This window comes from Erithacus rubecula (genome assembly GCF_903797595.1).
Source record: "Erithacus rubecula genome assembly, chromosome: 27".
NCBI classification, from domain to species: domain Eukaryota; kingdom Metazoa; phylum Chordata; class Aves; order Passeriformes; family Muscicapidae; genus Erithacus; species Erithacus rubecula.
Genome location: NC_136679.1, coordinates 2723623 through 2740493, shown reverse-complemented (window position 1 = coordinate 2740493; position 16871 = coordinate 2723623). Strand labels below are relative to the sequence as shown.

The 16871-nt window shown below is 47.1% G+C and overlaps 1 protein-coding gene across 1 annotated transcript; it reads left to right on the top strand.

Annotated features, from left to right (window-relative positions):
* The first annotated feature begins 1621 nt into the window (after positions 1-1621).
* ETV4 (ETS variant transcription factor 4) lies at positions 1622-15762 on the top strand. The gene is made up of 12 exons (XM_079327519.1): positions 1622-1965; positions 2042-2126; positions 2253-2300; positions 4834-4887; positions 7158-7278; positions 8273-8419; positions 9403-9632; positions 11519-11593; positions 11697-11765; positions 12120-12292; positions 13283-13384; positions 13972-15762. Exons 1-12 carry the CDS (start codon positions 1921-1923, stop codon positions 14161-14163), a joined length of 1341 nt encoding a protein of 446 aa, XP_079183645.1. The 5' UTR covers positions 1622-1920; the 3' UTR covers positions 14164-15762.
* Positions 15763-16871: the final 1109 nt, after the last annotated feature.

Genomic DNA, 16871 nt, shown 5'->3' with positions numbered 1-16871 from the left:
CATTTAAATTATAAATCTAATAGCAACAATCTAACCAGGAGAAATATTCTCTCACAGTTGTCAGATAAAAATGGATTAAAGTTAAAATCCTGAACAGATTGCTCCAAATCATATGGAGCAGAAGGAGATTGGGTAAAACTGAAAATTTAGATTAACTCACATGCTTTGGTGATCTTCTCAAAGCAGAATAAGTTGGAATTCCTGCATGTCTGGGGATGTGGGAGCAGGTGTTGAATGGGAACCTCCTGACAGTTCTGTGTGGCTGTGTCAGAACTGTGGCAGCCAGTTTCCCTCACACAGGGGGCAGTTGTAGCCTATTAAAAATACACATTGACTAAATACTTAAACTTCACAAACACCCTTTCACAGCAAGCAGAGCAGTACAGCAGACTGGGAGGGGTGAGATAGAGAGAAAATAAGAAAATTTTAAAGTTCCATTTGGCCTTATGAATAACTTTCCCCTTTTCTTTATCTCCTGAGTACCTATTCCACCTGCAGGGAATAACATTCCATGAATGATTAACTTATTATCACCTGGTCCTGCCTGTCACTAATATTTTTTGGAGCATAAAGAGGATTAATAAATATTAAATAGTATCTTGGAATTTTAAAGCAGAAATTTGGGGGAAAAAATAACAGGATGCATGCATATGGCCCAGTAGACAGCATCTGGAAACTGGAAAAGCAAATCCACTTTTTTTAGCGTGCAAATCTCAAGATTAGATTTTTTATTTTTTAAAAATATTCTTGTCCCTCGACATTTGCATGAGTAAAACTGATTTTGATGGCCAGGACTTTAGTTATTTTTGCTCCAGATTTCTTCCAACTCCTGTTAAAACTTCATCAGAATAGAACTGAAAGTACATGAAGAGTGTTTGGGAATGACCTCAAAGAATGTTTGGGGATGAACCCAGAGAGTGTTTGGAAATGACCCCAAGGAGTGTTTGGGGATGATCCCAAGGAGGGTTTGGGAATGATCCCAAGGAGAGTTTGGGGATGATCCCAAGGAGAGTTTGGGAATGACCCCAAGGAGAGTTTGGGAATGATCCCAAGGAGTGTTTGGGAATGATCCCAAGGAGAATTTGGGGATGATCCCAAGGAGAGTTTGGGAATGATCCCAAGGAGAGTTTGGGGATGATCCCAAGGAGTGTTTGGGGATGATCCCAAGGAGAGTTTGGGGATGATCCCAAGGAGTGTTTGGGGATGACCCCAAGGAGAGTTTGGGGATGATCCCAAGGAGAGTTTGGGAATGATCCCAAGGAGTGTTTGGGGATGACCCCAAGGAGAGTTTGGGGATGATCCCAAGGAGAGTTTGGGGTGGGTGCGGGGTCCGGGGCAGGGCAGGGCTGTCCCCGCCGGAGCAGCGCAGCCGCTCATGAATGAACTCGGGCAGGGTTTCATTTCCTTTTTTTTATGAATGGGAGCTCGGGGTGAATGAACAGCGCAGCTCTGCGATGTGATTGGTCCGCCAGGGTTGAGGCCACGCCCCCTCCTCAATGGGTGACGGCGGAGGCGAGCGCGGATTGGCGGGCGTGCCCCGGCACGGAGCTTCATTCACAAATTCCATGAAACAAAGGAGTGGGCGAGCCGGGCCCGTGAGCCAGGGGCCAATGGGCGACCGGCCCCGGGCCCACGGCGGCCGCGGAGCGCGCACGGGGCGGCTCCGCCGCGGGCTCCGCGTGGGCCGGGGCCGCCGGCGCTGAGAGACGGGACGGGACGGGACGGGACGGGACGGGACGGGACCGGAGCAGGGTTTTAGTCCCGGAGGTTCGGCCCGGCCGGGCTGGCGGGCTCGGTCCCGCCTCTCATCCCAAGTTTCGGCAGCTGCGACGCGATCGCCGCCTCTCCCGTACAGCGCGGTCCTGCCCGGTACCCCCGGTACCCCCCGATGCCCGAGGACAGCGGGTACCCCCGAGCAGGATGACGCGGTACCTGGACCAGCAGGTGCCCTTCACCGTCCCGCAGGTGAGTGGCGGCTGCGGGCGGGGCTCGGGGCTCGGGGCTCGGCCGGGCTCTGGGCTCTGACCCGCTCCTCCCGCAGCATTCCCCGGGCCGGGCGCTGGGCGCTGCCGGAGCCGCGCTGGGCGCTGCGAGCATCCCCGGGGAGCCGCCGCACGACTCGGAAGGTGAGGGGGGCTGGGCTGGAGGGGCCGGGGGTGGCGGGGCAGGGGCCGGGTCCGGGTCCGGATCCTCCTCCCGTCCCCGCTGCCGCATCCCCCGGGCCCCGCTCACCCCCGGCCGTGTCCCCGCAGGGCTGTTCCGAGACCTCAGGCAGCTGCAGGAGACCTGGCTCACTGAAGGTAGGCTCCTTTCCTTCCCCTTTCCTTCCCCTTTCCTTCCCCTTTCCTTCCCCTTCCTTCCCCTTTCCTTCCCCTTTCCTTCCCCTTTCCTTCCCCTTTCCTTCCCCTTTCCTTCCCCTTTCCTTCCCCTTTCCTTCCCCTTTCCTTCCCCTTTCCTTCCCTTTCCTCCCCCCTTTCCTTCCCCTTTCCTTCCCCTTTCCTTCCCCTTTCCTTCCCTTCCTTCCCCTTCCTTCCCCTTTCCTTCCCCTTTCCTCCCTTTCCTTCCCCTTTCCTTCCCCTTTCCTTCCCCTTTCCTTCCCCTTTCCTTCCCCTTTCCTTCCCCTTTCCTTCCCCTTTCCTTCCCCTTTCCTTCCCCTTTCCCCGCTCTTGCTCCTCTTTGAGTTATTTTTGAGTTTTGTCCCGTTCCTTTGCTGTCTTTGCCTGGCTCCGAACAAAAGTGGTTTTTTTCAGACTTGCCAACCTCTGGCTTGTGTAAATTAAGACGCTGAATGACACCATTGTGCCGGGCATTTGCTTATGAATGGGACTTGGCTGCTCGCCCGCTTTCCTGGGTACAATTCTCGCTTCAGGCTATTTGTAACTACTTCGATTTTATGCTAATTTGTCACTTATCTTTGTGGGCTGCCAGAACCTTGATATTTCCTTAAGCAATAAAGTAGTCTTTTAATTTGGGGAACAAAATGTTTCTTTTTTTTTTTTTTTCTTTAATTCTTTTTTTTTCCTCTTAATATAATACTTTGTGGGGACCTTCGTGGAATTTACATACTATTCAGTTTGGTGTCTTAATTGTTTTGACTTCGAACTTCAAGGAAAACTTCGAATGCCGGAGAGTCACATTAATTCCAAGTGAAACTTGTTCTAAACATGATGATTTTACTCTAATTCCAGTACTACCAGTTGAAAATTCAAAACATATCCCCGAGTACAGACTCACAATAAATACAAAAGCACTTATTGTGAGCTAGATACTTAAAAATATTTAACAATAATTATATAAAAATATATGTGGCATTTTGAGTGGGATTATTTCCTCAAATATTACCACAACTGAGGGACAATCCCGTCAAACAATTCATTTTTTAAGCCTTCAAAAAGGCATTTACCAATTAAGTTGGATAATTAAGGAAAAAAAAAATCAGAAGTTTTATGTTCATTTCAAACTGAACTGAAATTAGGTGATGTTGATCAGTGTTTCAGGAGTGTGAGGATTTTAAGGATGGAGCAGGAATTACCTGCAGGTGTTTCAATATTGGATCATTCATGTAACTTATCAGAGCAAGAAAACAAGAATTATTTGCTGGTCATGTAACTGACCTGCTGAATGTGCACAAGATTTATTTCTTTTAAACCTCAGAAGAAATGGAGCTGCCAATAATATGAATAGTTCATAGCATCTAACTAGAGTCCAAGTGAAATCCCTGAGAAATTCAAGCTGAGTTTTAATATTCTATTTTATTTCAATCTGCATATTGGGGACCTGTTGTTCCCATTTCTAGACTTGTAACAAGAAAAATGACCCTCTGAAGCAAACTATTATTTTTTTCCTATCCACTAATATGTCAAAATATTTTCCTGAATGGTGAAAATACTTTTTACTAATGTCCTGTTTGTCTCCATGTTAACATTTGTTCATTAAATGAAGGCATCAGAACCCTGAAGTGCACCTTCCTAAACAGGGCAAAGAAAAAGTGAAAACATTAAATATGTTATTTATGATTTTTCTTTATCACATTTAATTTTTAAAAAGTTATTTATTTATTTACAATTTTTGGTGTTACTTTTCAAATAAAAGAGAAACAAACCTAGGAAGGAAGCAAAGTAAAAATAAGGCATCAGCCAAAAATGTGAATTTATATTAAATTTAAACCACATATACAGCTGTATGTACATGTTCATGTGTCATTATATGTATTTGTGTGATTTCAGTTATCATCTTAAAATATTTGTAGTAGTGTCAATTAACACTTGATTTCTCATTTTGAGAGTCAAAGATTTATTTTGCACATAGATGGCTCTTAAAAGAAACACATGCTGAAAAATCCTAGGCCTGCTTACTGAAAATCCAATTTTCCTCTGCACTGTTTTTACCAGGATCTGTACACTTGGGTGTGTACCAGGTATTGGTCCCTTAATTTTGATTACATCACCTCTGTTTTAGAGCTGAGAAAGTGCAATCTGTTGTTATCTGCAATAACAAAAATTTGTCTTTTAGCAGCAGCATTTCCTTCAGCACCAGCAACAGATTTTATGAAATAACAATCTGCTGCAAGCTCTCCCTTCCCTGCAGTAAAAGGAATGTAAAAGTAATTGTTGGAAGTTATAAAATATGGGTAAAATTCTCCCCAAGGTTTCTCAAAGGACTCACATGTATTCATTAATCCCAAAGGAAACTATCCTTAGTCACTAAAATCATCCCAGCAGAAAGCTCAGACCTTTCCTGCATGGATTTATTTCTGCTTTAGTGTTAATTATACTCTACAAAGTGCCAAAACTAACTCCTCCCTCCCTTTTTTCTCCCTCTCTCTCCTGACAGCTCAGGTTCCAGACAATGATGAGCAATTTGTGCCTGACTTCCATTCAGAAAACTGTAAGTACCATGGGGATGCTCGTGTCCCTTGGGGGAAGGACAAACCCAAATTCTGGTGCCTCTTCCCCCCACCCCAGGAAGTTTCCCCCATGTAAATTGAACTGAAACACTTTCATTCTTTCCCTCCTTTCCTCAGACCTGGCCCTGAAGCAAATCTTATTTCTTTTTTCTTTCTAGTTTTGACCTAGAACTGAGCAGAGGGATGGTCCCACATTTCACTCTGAGTGAATGCCCTGGTTTGGAGGATGGGTATCTGCTAAGAAAGGCAGAAGACTCTCTTTCCAAATTATTATAGTTTTGAAATTAAGGGGCTCTCAGGCAAAGATAGGGGAATTAGGAATAACAGTTCATTACTAGGAAAATTAAAATAGAAATGCAGTATTACAAAGAACAGTCCCAAACCCTGTCAGAGTCAGAATCCAGCCTGACACCCATCAGTCAGTCAGGGTGGTGGCACAGTCCCATTCCATGGTGGCTGCATCCTCCTGCAGGGGCAGATGTGGTTCAGCTGGAGCAGTGCTCCTGGAGAAGGTGCAGTTTCCTCTGAAGATCCAGGGATGATGTGGAAGGGTCTAGTTTTCCTCTGGAATCCAGTGGGAAAGGCTGGTTTGGTGTTCCAAATCTCAGTTTTTCTCTGGATAGGAAAGGCTTGGCTCCTCCCCTGGGTGGAGCATCTCCCAGTGGGATGATGTAATTTTGTCAGCCATGCACTGGGACTGAATGGCCATGAACAGGAGATATCTCCTGGAGGGAGGATGGGAAGATAAAGATGATTGCCCAGCTGGTTTAAAGATGGCCCACTAGCAGATAATGTGTGCCAGGAGATAAAGATCACTGCCACACCCAGTTTTAAACAATGGCCCATTAACAGGTGATACCTCCTGGATGAAGGGTGGGTCATGGGAAAGATAAAGATGATTGCCCAGCTGGTTTAGAGATGGCCCATTAACAGATAATATGTGCCAGGAGATCAGGGTCACTGCCACACCCAGTTTTAAACAATAGCCCATTAGCAGAGAATATGTACCAGGAGATCAGGAGATCACTGCCCCACCTGGCTGCAGCAGATGGTGACAGAATCCACATTTCTGGTCACATCCTACACTGCAACTCAAGACAGTGAATCAATGAGTCACGGGCAATGTGACAGCATCTTCCAGCTATTAGGGGCTGGAAGGAATTGGCTGCTCCTAACACATCCAGCTTCTTGAAAATTCCATGGAGTTTCATGTACTGAAAAGAGCAATTTTTTCCCCCTGAGATCCAGCCAACCCATCAGCATTTTTAGATGGGCTGTGCACATCCATACATTGAGATGAAACCAAAGGCAGCCAGAAGGAGTTGGGGTTTTTTGGGGGGAAGGGGCAGATATCCATCCCCCTCTTGGTGTGAGAATTCATTTTGGGGAAGGATGTTTGGAATAGAAGTGTCCTGTGCCATGAGAGGCAACAAAGCCCATTTTTCTGGTCCTTCAGCCAGCTGTTTGCTTCTGAAGGGACTCAGCCCTTCATGTGAGGGAGAACTGGCTTGAAAATGGCTGGTGCATGTAGGGTTTAGATCCCTCCTGAAATAAAGTCATCAAAAACATGAGGTGTTAATGGATCAGGATGTTTTCCCATCCTTAAAAGCAGCCACAGTGTTGAACATCCCAGACTCAGAGCAGCATCATGGGACTTAAAGAGATGGGGGTAAGATGGTGATGGCCTTACTGAAAGATTAAATATTAAATTTAGAAGGCAGATCCTTCCCTAGTTTGAAAAAGTAGCCCAGACTTATGGACCTTTATGGGGTTATTTTCCTTCCTAAATGCCAGTGACCTCCTAAGAGCAGCAGAGCCCATGGGCAAAGGTAACAGAGGCTCAGCCCATCCTTCAGCCAGGACAAGCTTTTCTGAGGAACTGGGAAGCAAGTTTTATCCCCTGCTGGATTGAATAGAGCATGAGAAGTAAACAGCCACATCCTCCTTCCTGGTGCTGTAAACTGCAACCCACATTTGTTATTCCTGAAATTCTGACAAGCCCAGAAATGTCTGCATCAGGCTCTTGCCATGACCACTGAGCTGAAAATGGAAATTAACTTTTTTACTTTTATTCCCCTGGGCTGTCAGTGGTGTTTTGGATGAGCAGAGAGGTTTTGAGATTCCCCAGTTCCCCATTCAGGGCTGCTGGACTGTCAGCATAGCAGAGATCCAGCATTGGGAAATGTCTGATAATCATAGCTCCCCATAAAGAAGAAAAGTGTCAATTTGATCTTTCCTTTCTCTCCTGCAGTAGCTTTTCACAGTCCTCCTGCTAAGATTAAACAGGAGCCCCAAAGCCCCTCGGAGCCCAGGCTGTCCTGCAGCCATGAGCAGCCCTTCCAGCACAAGAGTGAGCAGTGCCTTTATGCCAGGTAAGGTGCTCACACACAGGAGCTGTGCTGGAATCCAGTGCTCTGAATTGTCTGGGGCAGGAGCTGTGCTGGAATCAAGAACTCTGAATTGTCTGGGGCAGGAGCTGTGCTGGAATCCAGTGCTCTGAATTATCTGGGGACAGGATTTATGCTGGAATCCAGTGCTCTGCATTGTCTGGGGGCAGGATTTATGCTGGAATCCAGTGCTCTGAATTATCTGGGGACAGGAGCTGTGCTGGAATCCAGTGCTCTGCATTGCCTGGGGACAGGATTTATGCTGGAATCCAGAGCTCTGCATTGTCTGGGACAGGAGCTGTGCTGGTATCCAGTGCTCTGAATTATCTGGGGACAGGATTTATGCTGGAATCCAGTGCTCTGCATTGTCTGGGACAGGAGCTGTGCTGGTATCCAGTGCTCTGAATTATCTGGGGACAGGATTTATGCTGGAATCCAGTGCTCTGCATTGTCTGGGGCAGGAACTGTGCTGGAATCCAGTGCTCTGCATTGCCTGGGGACAGGATTTATGCTGGAATCCAGAGCTCTGTTTTATCTGGTGATGGAGTGTGTGGCAGCAGCCCTGTCTGTCTGCTGGGTACAGCTCAGCAGTGGGCAGCAGCTCTCTCTCCTTTTATTCTTCCTTTTTATTCTCCCTGTCCCTCAGCCATCCTCATACTGATAATCTTGACATCTACCACGTGCCTCTCCCCACTGCTTTCCAAAATCTGTCCACAGATTTTGATCTGTGGATCACAGCTCTGACCCCACTGCCCACTCAGGCCCTTTGCCTGAGCTGTGGCTTCTCCAGCACTGACACCTTCCCCAGTTTTCTGCTTGCAGGGTTGTTGCTGCCAGTGAAGAATGAAGCAGGGAGTTTGTGCTGGGGGTTTCCTGGCCAGGTGGCTGCACAGAGGGACAGCACATTTGATGTTCCAGCTGCTGCCATGAGTCCTGCTTGGAGAACTGAAGTGCTGCAATATCTGTTTGGCTCTTTCAGTGCCTATGACCAGCCCAGACAGTCTCCCAGCCCAGCAGTCCTGATTCAGCCACCACTGCAGCAGTTCCCCAGGCAGGACAGCAGCTTCCTGAGCCCTGCAGGGCCCCCCTGCTCCACATCCAGCTGTGGATTCCTCAGGGACAGCAGGTGAGCACTGCCAGGAGGTGCAGCCCCTGCAAGGATTGCCCTCCTTGGTGGTTAAAGGAGGAAAAGTGCAGCACCCAGATGGGATTGCCCTGTTTACAGCACAGAATCCCTCCTGTGAGACCCCCACTGCTGCCTGGGGCTTGAAGTCCATAACATTAACCCTGCCAGTTCTGTGAGTGATGGGCTGGGTGGCTGCTGACCTGGGGAACAGCCAACTCTGTTCTTGTCCCAGCCATGGGTGAGCTCCTTCAGCTCCAGCAAAGGCCTGAGGAAATTGCTGCCCTGTGATGTTACTAACCCCTGGTGCTCAGGGCACCAACTTCAGGTGATCTTCTAAAATGAGCAAAGCAGCTAACAGTTGCTAAAAAGGTTATTTATTGCAAAGCACATCAGTCTCAAAAGCAAAAAGAAAAGCAGAAAAGGCAATGACAAAAGACACAAACTCTCCCCAGTACATAGTCTTATATAAAAGCTCCTCAACAAACTAAGACACAAACTCAGACCACCACTCCTTAACCTATTGTAATTCTAATTTCTGAGCATGCCAGGTTATGTATAGATTATGCATTCAGCCTATCTTGTTCTATCTGAAAAATGTCAGCAATATTCTTACTATATCTATTATGTCTAAGCACTGTCCACAACTATGGTCCTGGAGCCTTTACTGAAAATATCAGGATGTTTTTAAACCTTCACTAGAACTCACACTGCTACTCTGACATCTTAACCTTTTACTTATTAAAAGCATTAGAGCTCATACTAAAACTTACTGACTTATTTACTTATTCTAAAACTTACACTTAAACTTCTATTTTATGTGTGAGTGGCTTAATGTATTTCAATCCATCCCCAAGCTTTAATTCAATCCCTACCTCTGATTTCTTTCTGAAGAATTCAGAGACCTTTGTCTCACTGACTCCCTGTGCCAGGGCTGTAACCAGAGGGCCAAGAAAGCAGCTGTCTCACATCCTCTCCCTCCTTAGCTCTGTGTATCAGCCAGCTGTGGAGATGTGCCACTCCTTCCCACCCTCCCAGGGCATGGCCCAGGAAGATCCCACTGCCTACCAGTGCCAGCTGCCCAAGCCCTGCCTCCAGTTCCCTCCCCAGGGCTTCAAACAGGAGCACCAGGACCCCCAGTATGAACAAGGCAGCAGGCAGCAGCAGCCAGCTGTGCTGGTGAAGCAGGAGCAGCTGGATTTCCTGTATGACCCAGGTAGGCAGAACTGGCTCTTCCTGCATGAACCAGGGGGGTTGAGCAGCTCTGGTGAGCATCAGCACCCTCTGAGCTTTGCAGCAGCACTGTCAGCAGCTGGTGGTGTCTGGGAAGGTTTGCTGGATGTGCAGCAGGGAGATAAAACAGCTCTGTGTGCTCACTGCATCCCAAATGAGGCTGGGACACTCATCTTGTTCTGAGAAAAACTTTCTGGTAGAGGGTTGAAAGCTTTGGCAGGATTGGAGGTAGAAGGTGATGTTAAATCCATTCAAATTGGATTGAAATATGGGAGTTTCCCCCCATTTTGTATAAAAGTGATGTAGAGGTGATTGGCTGGTTATCCTGGGTACCCTGAGGATGTGTGATAGTGCCACAGAAACTTAGTGCTCTAAATCATGATTGGAATAATGCAAGTGAGTGAGTAGCCAGTAAGGAGACTCAAAACTCATGATTATCCCACTCACACCATCAGCAATGAAGAAAAGGCTTTTTCTAGTTTCACAGGGAGTTTTTTTGCTTCATGGGTATTTCTGAGCTGCAGGGTTGCAGAAAATGAGAGGTCAACTTTGAAGAAATCAAACAGAAAACAGGCTGGGAAAGGCAGCAGAAAGAGAGGAATCAGATATGCTGGAGCTTGGGCAGAAAAACTCTCTTGGATCCTTGCAGCAGAAATCCCCTCTGAGCTCTGGTAGAGGAAAGGGGCTCTGGGTGGGCTGGGGGTCCCTTGGAGGATCAGCTTCCAGCTGCTGCTCCCCATGGAAACAAGGCTCAGAGAGCAGAAATTACAGGAGATGATGAGGGGAAAAACCTATAATGCCAAAAATAGCTTTAGATGACAGATCCACCAGTATCCTCTTATTTTTCCACAAGGGATAAGTCTTATTTTTCTGGCATATTTGTCCAAAGACTCAGTACTCTGAGATCATAATACCCTCTTCCAGAGGGAATGATACTCCTGGTATTTTAATGGACATCTTTAATTGTTTCCTTTAGCAGAAATAAACAGAAAAATAAAAAGCTCCTGTGAGGGTATCACTGTGCTGATATTGGTATTACAATTTCACTGGGTCCTTCTGTTCAGAAAATGTGCAACCCCAGAAGATGGGAATGTGTTTTTAGTGAGAGTAGTTTATGATTGTAATAACACCCAGTCTGTCAGCTCAGAGTTCTCTTCCCTTAGCATCAGCAAAATATCTGCTGGAAGCAATGACCAGACAAAGTGTGAGAGGGAAGTGTAAGTTAAACCTTTCCAAAACTCCCAGTTACAGCTTCTGTTTCAGCTGTGCTCAGTAAATAAATCTGAGTCAGAAAAAAACAAGATGCAGAAGACACAAATTGCAGTGCACAGACAGTGCTGTACACTGCACACAGAATCAGGAAAAGATTTCCTGGTTGTTTTTAATAAAGGCTGTTTTTCTTTTATGTTTTCTAAACTGTTTGTGGGAATGCCCCATCATGATGTGAAAAAGCCAGGGAGGCTGGAGATATCTGAAATTACATTTCTGAGATTCTGTCTGCAGAAACATTCAGATGCTGCTGCTCTCCATTTACATCATAGTACCCCTGGGAAAACAGCAGAAAAGTGTGTAATTATCTTCAGCTAAGCTGAGAGAGAGGTTCAAATTTAGAATATTGTCCATGATTTTGTATAAAAGTGATGTAGAGGTGATTGGTTATCCTGGCTGCACTGAGGATGTGTAATAGTGCCACAAAAACTTACTGCTCTAATTCATGATTGGAAGGATAATGCAAATGAAATTTAATTGCCATTCTGACACTGTCTAACCCTTTAGGTCCTTGGTTAGACAGCTGCACTCAGCTTGCAGAGCAAGATAATTCTGCCACCTGTGTTTTGTAAATAAATGAGTTTGTTAATTGTTCTGTAGATGTTCCTGACTGTCCTTCCATGTACATCAATGCTGAGAGTTACCCAAACCATTCAAATCCAGAAGACACATTAGGTGAGAAAAGCAGGGACTGTCTTCTCTTCCCTGCACAGAATCACCTTCTGCTCCTACCCTGGCTGTCTGGGACTGCTGATGTTGTTTTCTCTTTCTTTTTCAGGCTGCAGCTATGAAAAGAAGATGAGGTCCTTTACTGATGATGTCTGTGTTGTTCCAGAAAAATTTGAAGGTTGGAGAAAGAATGGCTTGGAGCTTTGGTGTAAGATAGGGTTATTCATAATCTTAGCCAGCCACTTGCCCACACAGTTCATGACACTGTTCTTGCAGCTGTGCTCATACCCAGCTTTCTGGTATCCCATTTTTTGAGCTTTTTTAGCAGCACCCAGACCTTCTAGTAATTGTGATTTATATCAGAGCTGCTCTTGGAAGAGTGGCTCGTGAATTGGCCACTGTTTTATGTGAACTGAAATACTCCAGGTAAACATTTATAAAACTGTGACATGTGCTGGGCTTTCCCCCCACCATTTTTCCCCAGTGGTTTTTGCACTGTTCTTTTTGGAAATGTCTTGTTTGTTCTGCTCAGCAGGAGACATCAAGCAGGAAGGAGGAGGGTACAGGGAAGGACCCCCCTACCAGAGACGGGGATCACTCCAGCTCTGGCAGTTCCTTGTGGCTCTCTTGGACAATCCCACCAATTCCCACTTCATTGCCTGGACTGGTAGAGGAATGGAGTTCAAGCTCATTGAGCCAGAGGAGGTGAAGCCATTGAGGTTCTCTACAGGCTCAGGGGAATCACCCTCTGTTTCTGGGGCTGCAGATTCTCAAGTGGTTTTTCCTCTGCCCTGCCAGTGGTGCTCACCAGACCCAGCAGCAAGTCAAGGTTTTTAGAGGAGGTCAAATCACTTGAGTGACACAAGTATCAGGTTTAAGAAAGGCTGCTTGTATGTAAGTTTAGAACCTCAGCTATGCAGTGAGTCAAATTATCCACTGCTTTCATTTCCCTGGATACTTCACTCTCAAGCTTGCAGTGACCTCTGCTGTCTTGTCATGCTCCATATTTGAGGCTGACATTGAGGTTTGGAGTTTTGAACCCTACTGATTGCTGAAGTTTTTATAAGAATCTGGAAGCTGATATGTCCTAGTCTATATTTATTTCAAAATTATTTTCACCAAAGTGTAATTTCAAACGCTGCCAAAACAAACAGTGATACTTGACAGCACCTGGGAGAAATGTTCATAATATCTGTTCATATCTTGTTCCAATTAGAGCTGCTTTTAGCACTGTTCTTGCTACATATCAAAATTTATGGGCACTTTCAGTGCAGATGAAAGTCTTGGCAGGCTGACATTGGCTTACAACAGATTTCTGAGTCTCATGGATAAAGCTGAAAATCATGTAGGAGTAGGAAAGCACAGGTCTCTTCCAGTGTGTTCCCTCATGCTTGGTCTCCTGATAAACCTGAGACTCTTGGAGATTAAGTGTAACAGAGGACAAAGCAGACCTATAGCATCCCCACACTTCCAGAGTATTGGAGAGTGGGGTGACAGCTCTACAGAGGCCACAATTCCTCTGTGAGTGCTTGAGCTGTACTCATGTTTAGAAGCTGCTGAATTTTTGATGAGTCTATTACTGAAATATTTGTATGTGCCATGGTACCATCCACAACAAGAGCACCATCTGGCTAAGATTCCTTTCCCTTGGGCTGGGCTGACAGAGCTCCCCAGAGTTTGGTGCTGTATTTGCAGGTGGCCAGGCTGTGGGGGATCCAGAAGAACCGTCCAGCCATGAACTACGACAAGCTGAGCCGATCCCTGCGCTACTACTACGAGAAGGGCATCATGCAGAAGGTCAGTTGGCAAAGCAGGACAACACTTCATGCTTTTGGTGATGCCTCTCTGGGGTGAGACAAGAATTCCTACAGACACAATGTCCTTGAGCCAGCCAGCCATCTCAGGCTTGCTCTCTCCCCAAAATTTCTCTTTGCTGTAGTGAAATGGAGAAGCTGTGAAGGATATCAATGTAGGCAAAGCATGAGAAATAAGACAAAGAGAGAATTATGGTTTATTTTTCTGTATATTTCTGCAGTGAAGAGAGTTGGAATTTATGCAGCTTCAAGGAGATATAATCAGTCCTTTCCCTGGTGAGAGAAAGGCTGCCTGGAACTTGGTGCTGTGTGGTCTGTGGCACACCCAGGGCCCTGGAGAGATAATGGGGAGTGTGGCTGTCTCAGTACAGACAGTTCAGGGACAGCAGCTGCTACCTGGACAGAGAGTGTCAGCAGGAGCTGCTCCAAGGCAGCTCAGAGCAGCAAGAGGACAGCACAAGGAGAGATGTACAACTCTCCCACATCCCAGGGCAGGCAGATGTTTCTGCAAGGCTTCCCTGGTGCTGCCCCTGAGCCTGCAGCTCTCACCTGCCCCTCTCATCCCTGCAGGTGGCTGGGGAGCGCTATGTGTACAAGTTTGTGTGTGAGCCTGAGGCTCTGCTCTCCATGGCCTGCCCCGAGCAGCAGCGGCAGCTCGGCGAGGACACGCTGCCCCTGTCCCACCTGGAGGACAATGGCTCCCACCTGCCAGACCTGGGGAGCTTCCCTCCACAGCTCTACAGCAAGGGCTACACCTACTAGCACTGCTGGCAGCCCTGCTGGCAGCACAGTGCCTGGCTGCAGAAGGAGAGGGCTGGTTAGTGCTCAATGGGATCAGCTTGTGCTCAGGCCAGCACTGAACTCTGCACACCTGCTTTGGTCAGGACAAGTGCTCAGGTGCACGAGTGGATCATCAGCTCACAGCAGACAGGGCTCCTGTGTGCTTTGCTAGAACTGTCACTGTGTCAGGATGGGGCTGTGCACACAGCACAGCTACAGCTTCAGCAGCAGATCAGGTAATTGGTGCCTCCAGATGTATCAAACAGCTGCCACAATCCCCCCATTGCAGAGGGAGGGGATGCTGCCCCACCAGGGCTTTTTTCATGTATGAGAATGCTACAATGCTGCTGCTGACTCCATTCCTGCAGTGCATGTCCTGAACCTCTGTGTGACCTGCTTTCAGCTCAGAGGAACTCACTCTGAAAGGCCAGCTAAGCCTTCTTCCCAGGATGGCTGCAGCAAAAGGTCACAGATTTGTGCCTTCCTTGAGGAACACTCATTGTCTTGTGCATGCTCCTGCCAGGAGCTCCTGCCATTCAGGCACTCTGAGCCTTGGCCAGGATTGGAGCTGGAGTCCCTGGCCCAAAGGAATTTAGGGGAACCACAGAGGAGCTCTGCAGTGATTTGGGACACAGGTCAAAGCCAAAGCCTCCTTCAGGAACAGGGATGGTGGGAAGCAGCAAGGCCTGAGACACAGCTCAGTGTCGTGGTGTGGCTTCTATAAACTGAAAAACTTCAACAAACATTCTCAGGATATTTAAAGAGCTGCCAGGCTCTTGAGTGTGCCCATCCTGGGCTTGGCTAGAGAATCCTCTGAGGCCAGAGAAGGACCTGGTGGAGGTGTGATTAAAAAAACTATACAAAGTTATCTAAACCATACATAGATCTTCATATAGGAATTCAGACTTAAACCTCACAGATATTTGCATGTTTGAGGGGAATTCAGATGTGGAAGAGGCAGCTCTCTCTGCAGTCCAGTTCACCACTAAACTGGCAGGTTTTCCACAACAGTAAATGTTTACAATGGGTACCACATCCTGATTAAGAGGTGTTTAATTTTTTAATTAGAGCTCCACCACGCTCCCAGTTAGACAAGGAGCAGCACACTGTACCCATACAGAAAATACCTGTTTCCACTGCTTCAGATTGACATTTCAGCTGCTGAATACAGAGCATTGCCAATCCTGTCAGCATGGTAGCCAGTAGAGAAAATTCTGTATATTGACTGAAAGCCTGATTTCCCCTGATGACTCAACCCTGCATGGCTCATGCCAACCCTCCCAGCCTCATCCCTGAGTGCAAGAGCCTTGAAAGGCAGCATTGCCTGCCTGAGGAGAGGCCAGAACTCAGAGCAGTCTGCTCTGCTGCTGCCTTTGCAGGCCCTGTGCACAGACTTGCTGTTCTGACAGTTCCTGACCCTCCTGCCTTGCCCTGCACCTGCCTGGCCAGCACAGCTCCTGTGGTGTCCCAGAAGTGAGGGTGAAGGGAACCCTTCCTCTGGTATAAGCTGCCTTTAACTATTTATGAGTGTAAAAATACTATCATTAATAAAATGGTCTGTCTTTGGCCAGTGCAATTTCACTGATTGGTCTTTTTTACCTTCTGAGCTTGCTTTGCACCTCCCCTTGGCACCAGCTCACAGCTCTGATGCCTCCATCTGCAGGATTCCCAAGGACTTTACATTTATCCAGCATCCTTATGGGTTGTGCCTCTGCCCTTCCTTCCAGAGCAGGAATTCAGGGAGTGAGTTCACACATTTCAATGCCATTTTAGCTGCACATTTCATTCAGGTATCAACAGTCAGGGAAACAAAGAAGGCTGCCCTTATTGAGGGATGGTGACCCCCAAAGCTCAGAGATTCATAATAACCAGATCAGAGAGCTGGGAATCAATAAATGCACTCTGCATTTCCAGTTCAGCTAGACTGAGAGGCAGCTGGAATGGGAATAATGGAGAAGAGTCCTTAAGTTCTCCTGCTGGTCCTGAAAATGTCCAGGAGTTTCCAGGAGGGAGATAAACACTCCCACAGAAGCTTCCCTAAGTCAGAGACTAAGGAAGAACTATTCCTAAACACCACACCTACCTGCCCTTTAAATCCCCTGGGCTGCCTGAGCCAATGCCTGGCAACCCTTCCAATGAAGAATTTTTCTTAATATCCAGTCAAAACCTCCTCTGGCTTGAGGCCATTTCCTTTTGGCCTATCACAGTTACCTGGGAGAAGAGACCAACACTCACCTGGCTCTAACCTCTTGTCAGGGAGGTGTAGAGAGTGAGAAGGTCCCTCCTGACCCCCCAGCTGCTCCTCATCACACTTGTACTCCTTCTGAGAGAGATTAAAATAGTTAATGGCTCAAACTTCCTTATAATCACCCCAGAGCTTTGCCCACTGTGGCAAACTGCAGAGAAGTAACTGCAGCAAAGCCCACCCCACTCCCCACAACAGGACTCCTGCTGGGAACTTGAGGTATGACAAACATATAAATATAAATATTGTTCCATTATCTCAGGTCTCAGCAGAAGTTAACAAGGCTGGGGGGGAAGAATGTGTGCATGTGCTGAGAATGGGCTCTGACTGGGATCAGCAGGGTGCACAGCCCTGACTCATTTGCTGTGGGCAGGTTTGCACATCCTTCCCCCCAGGCAAAGGGGAGGAGAGTTTTTGGGAGTGATTTCTCAGCTCTGGTACTGAG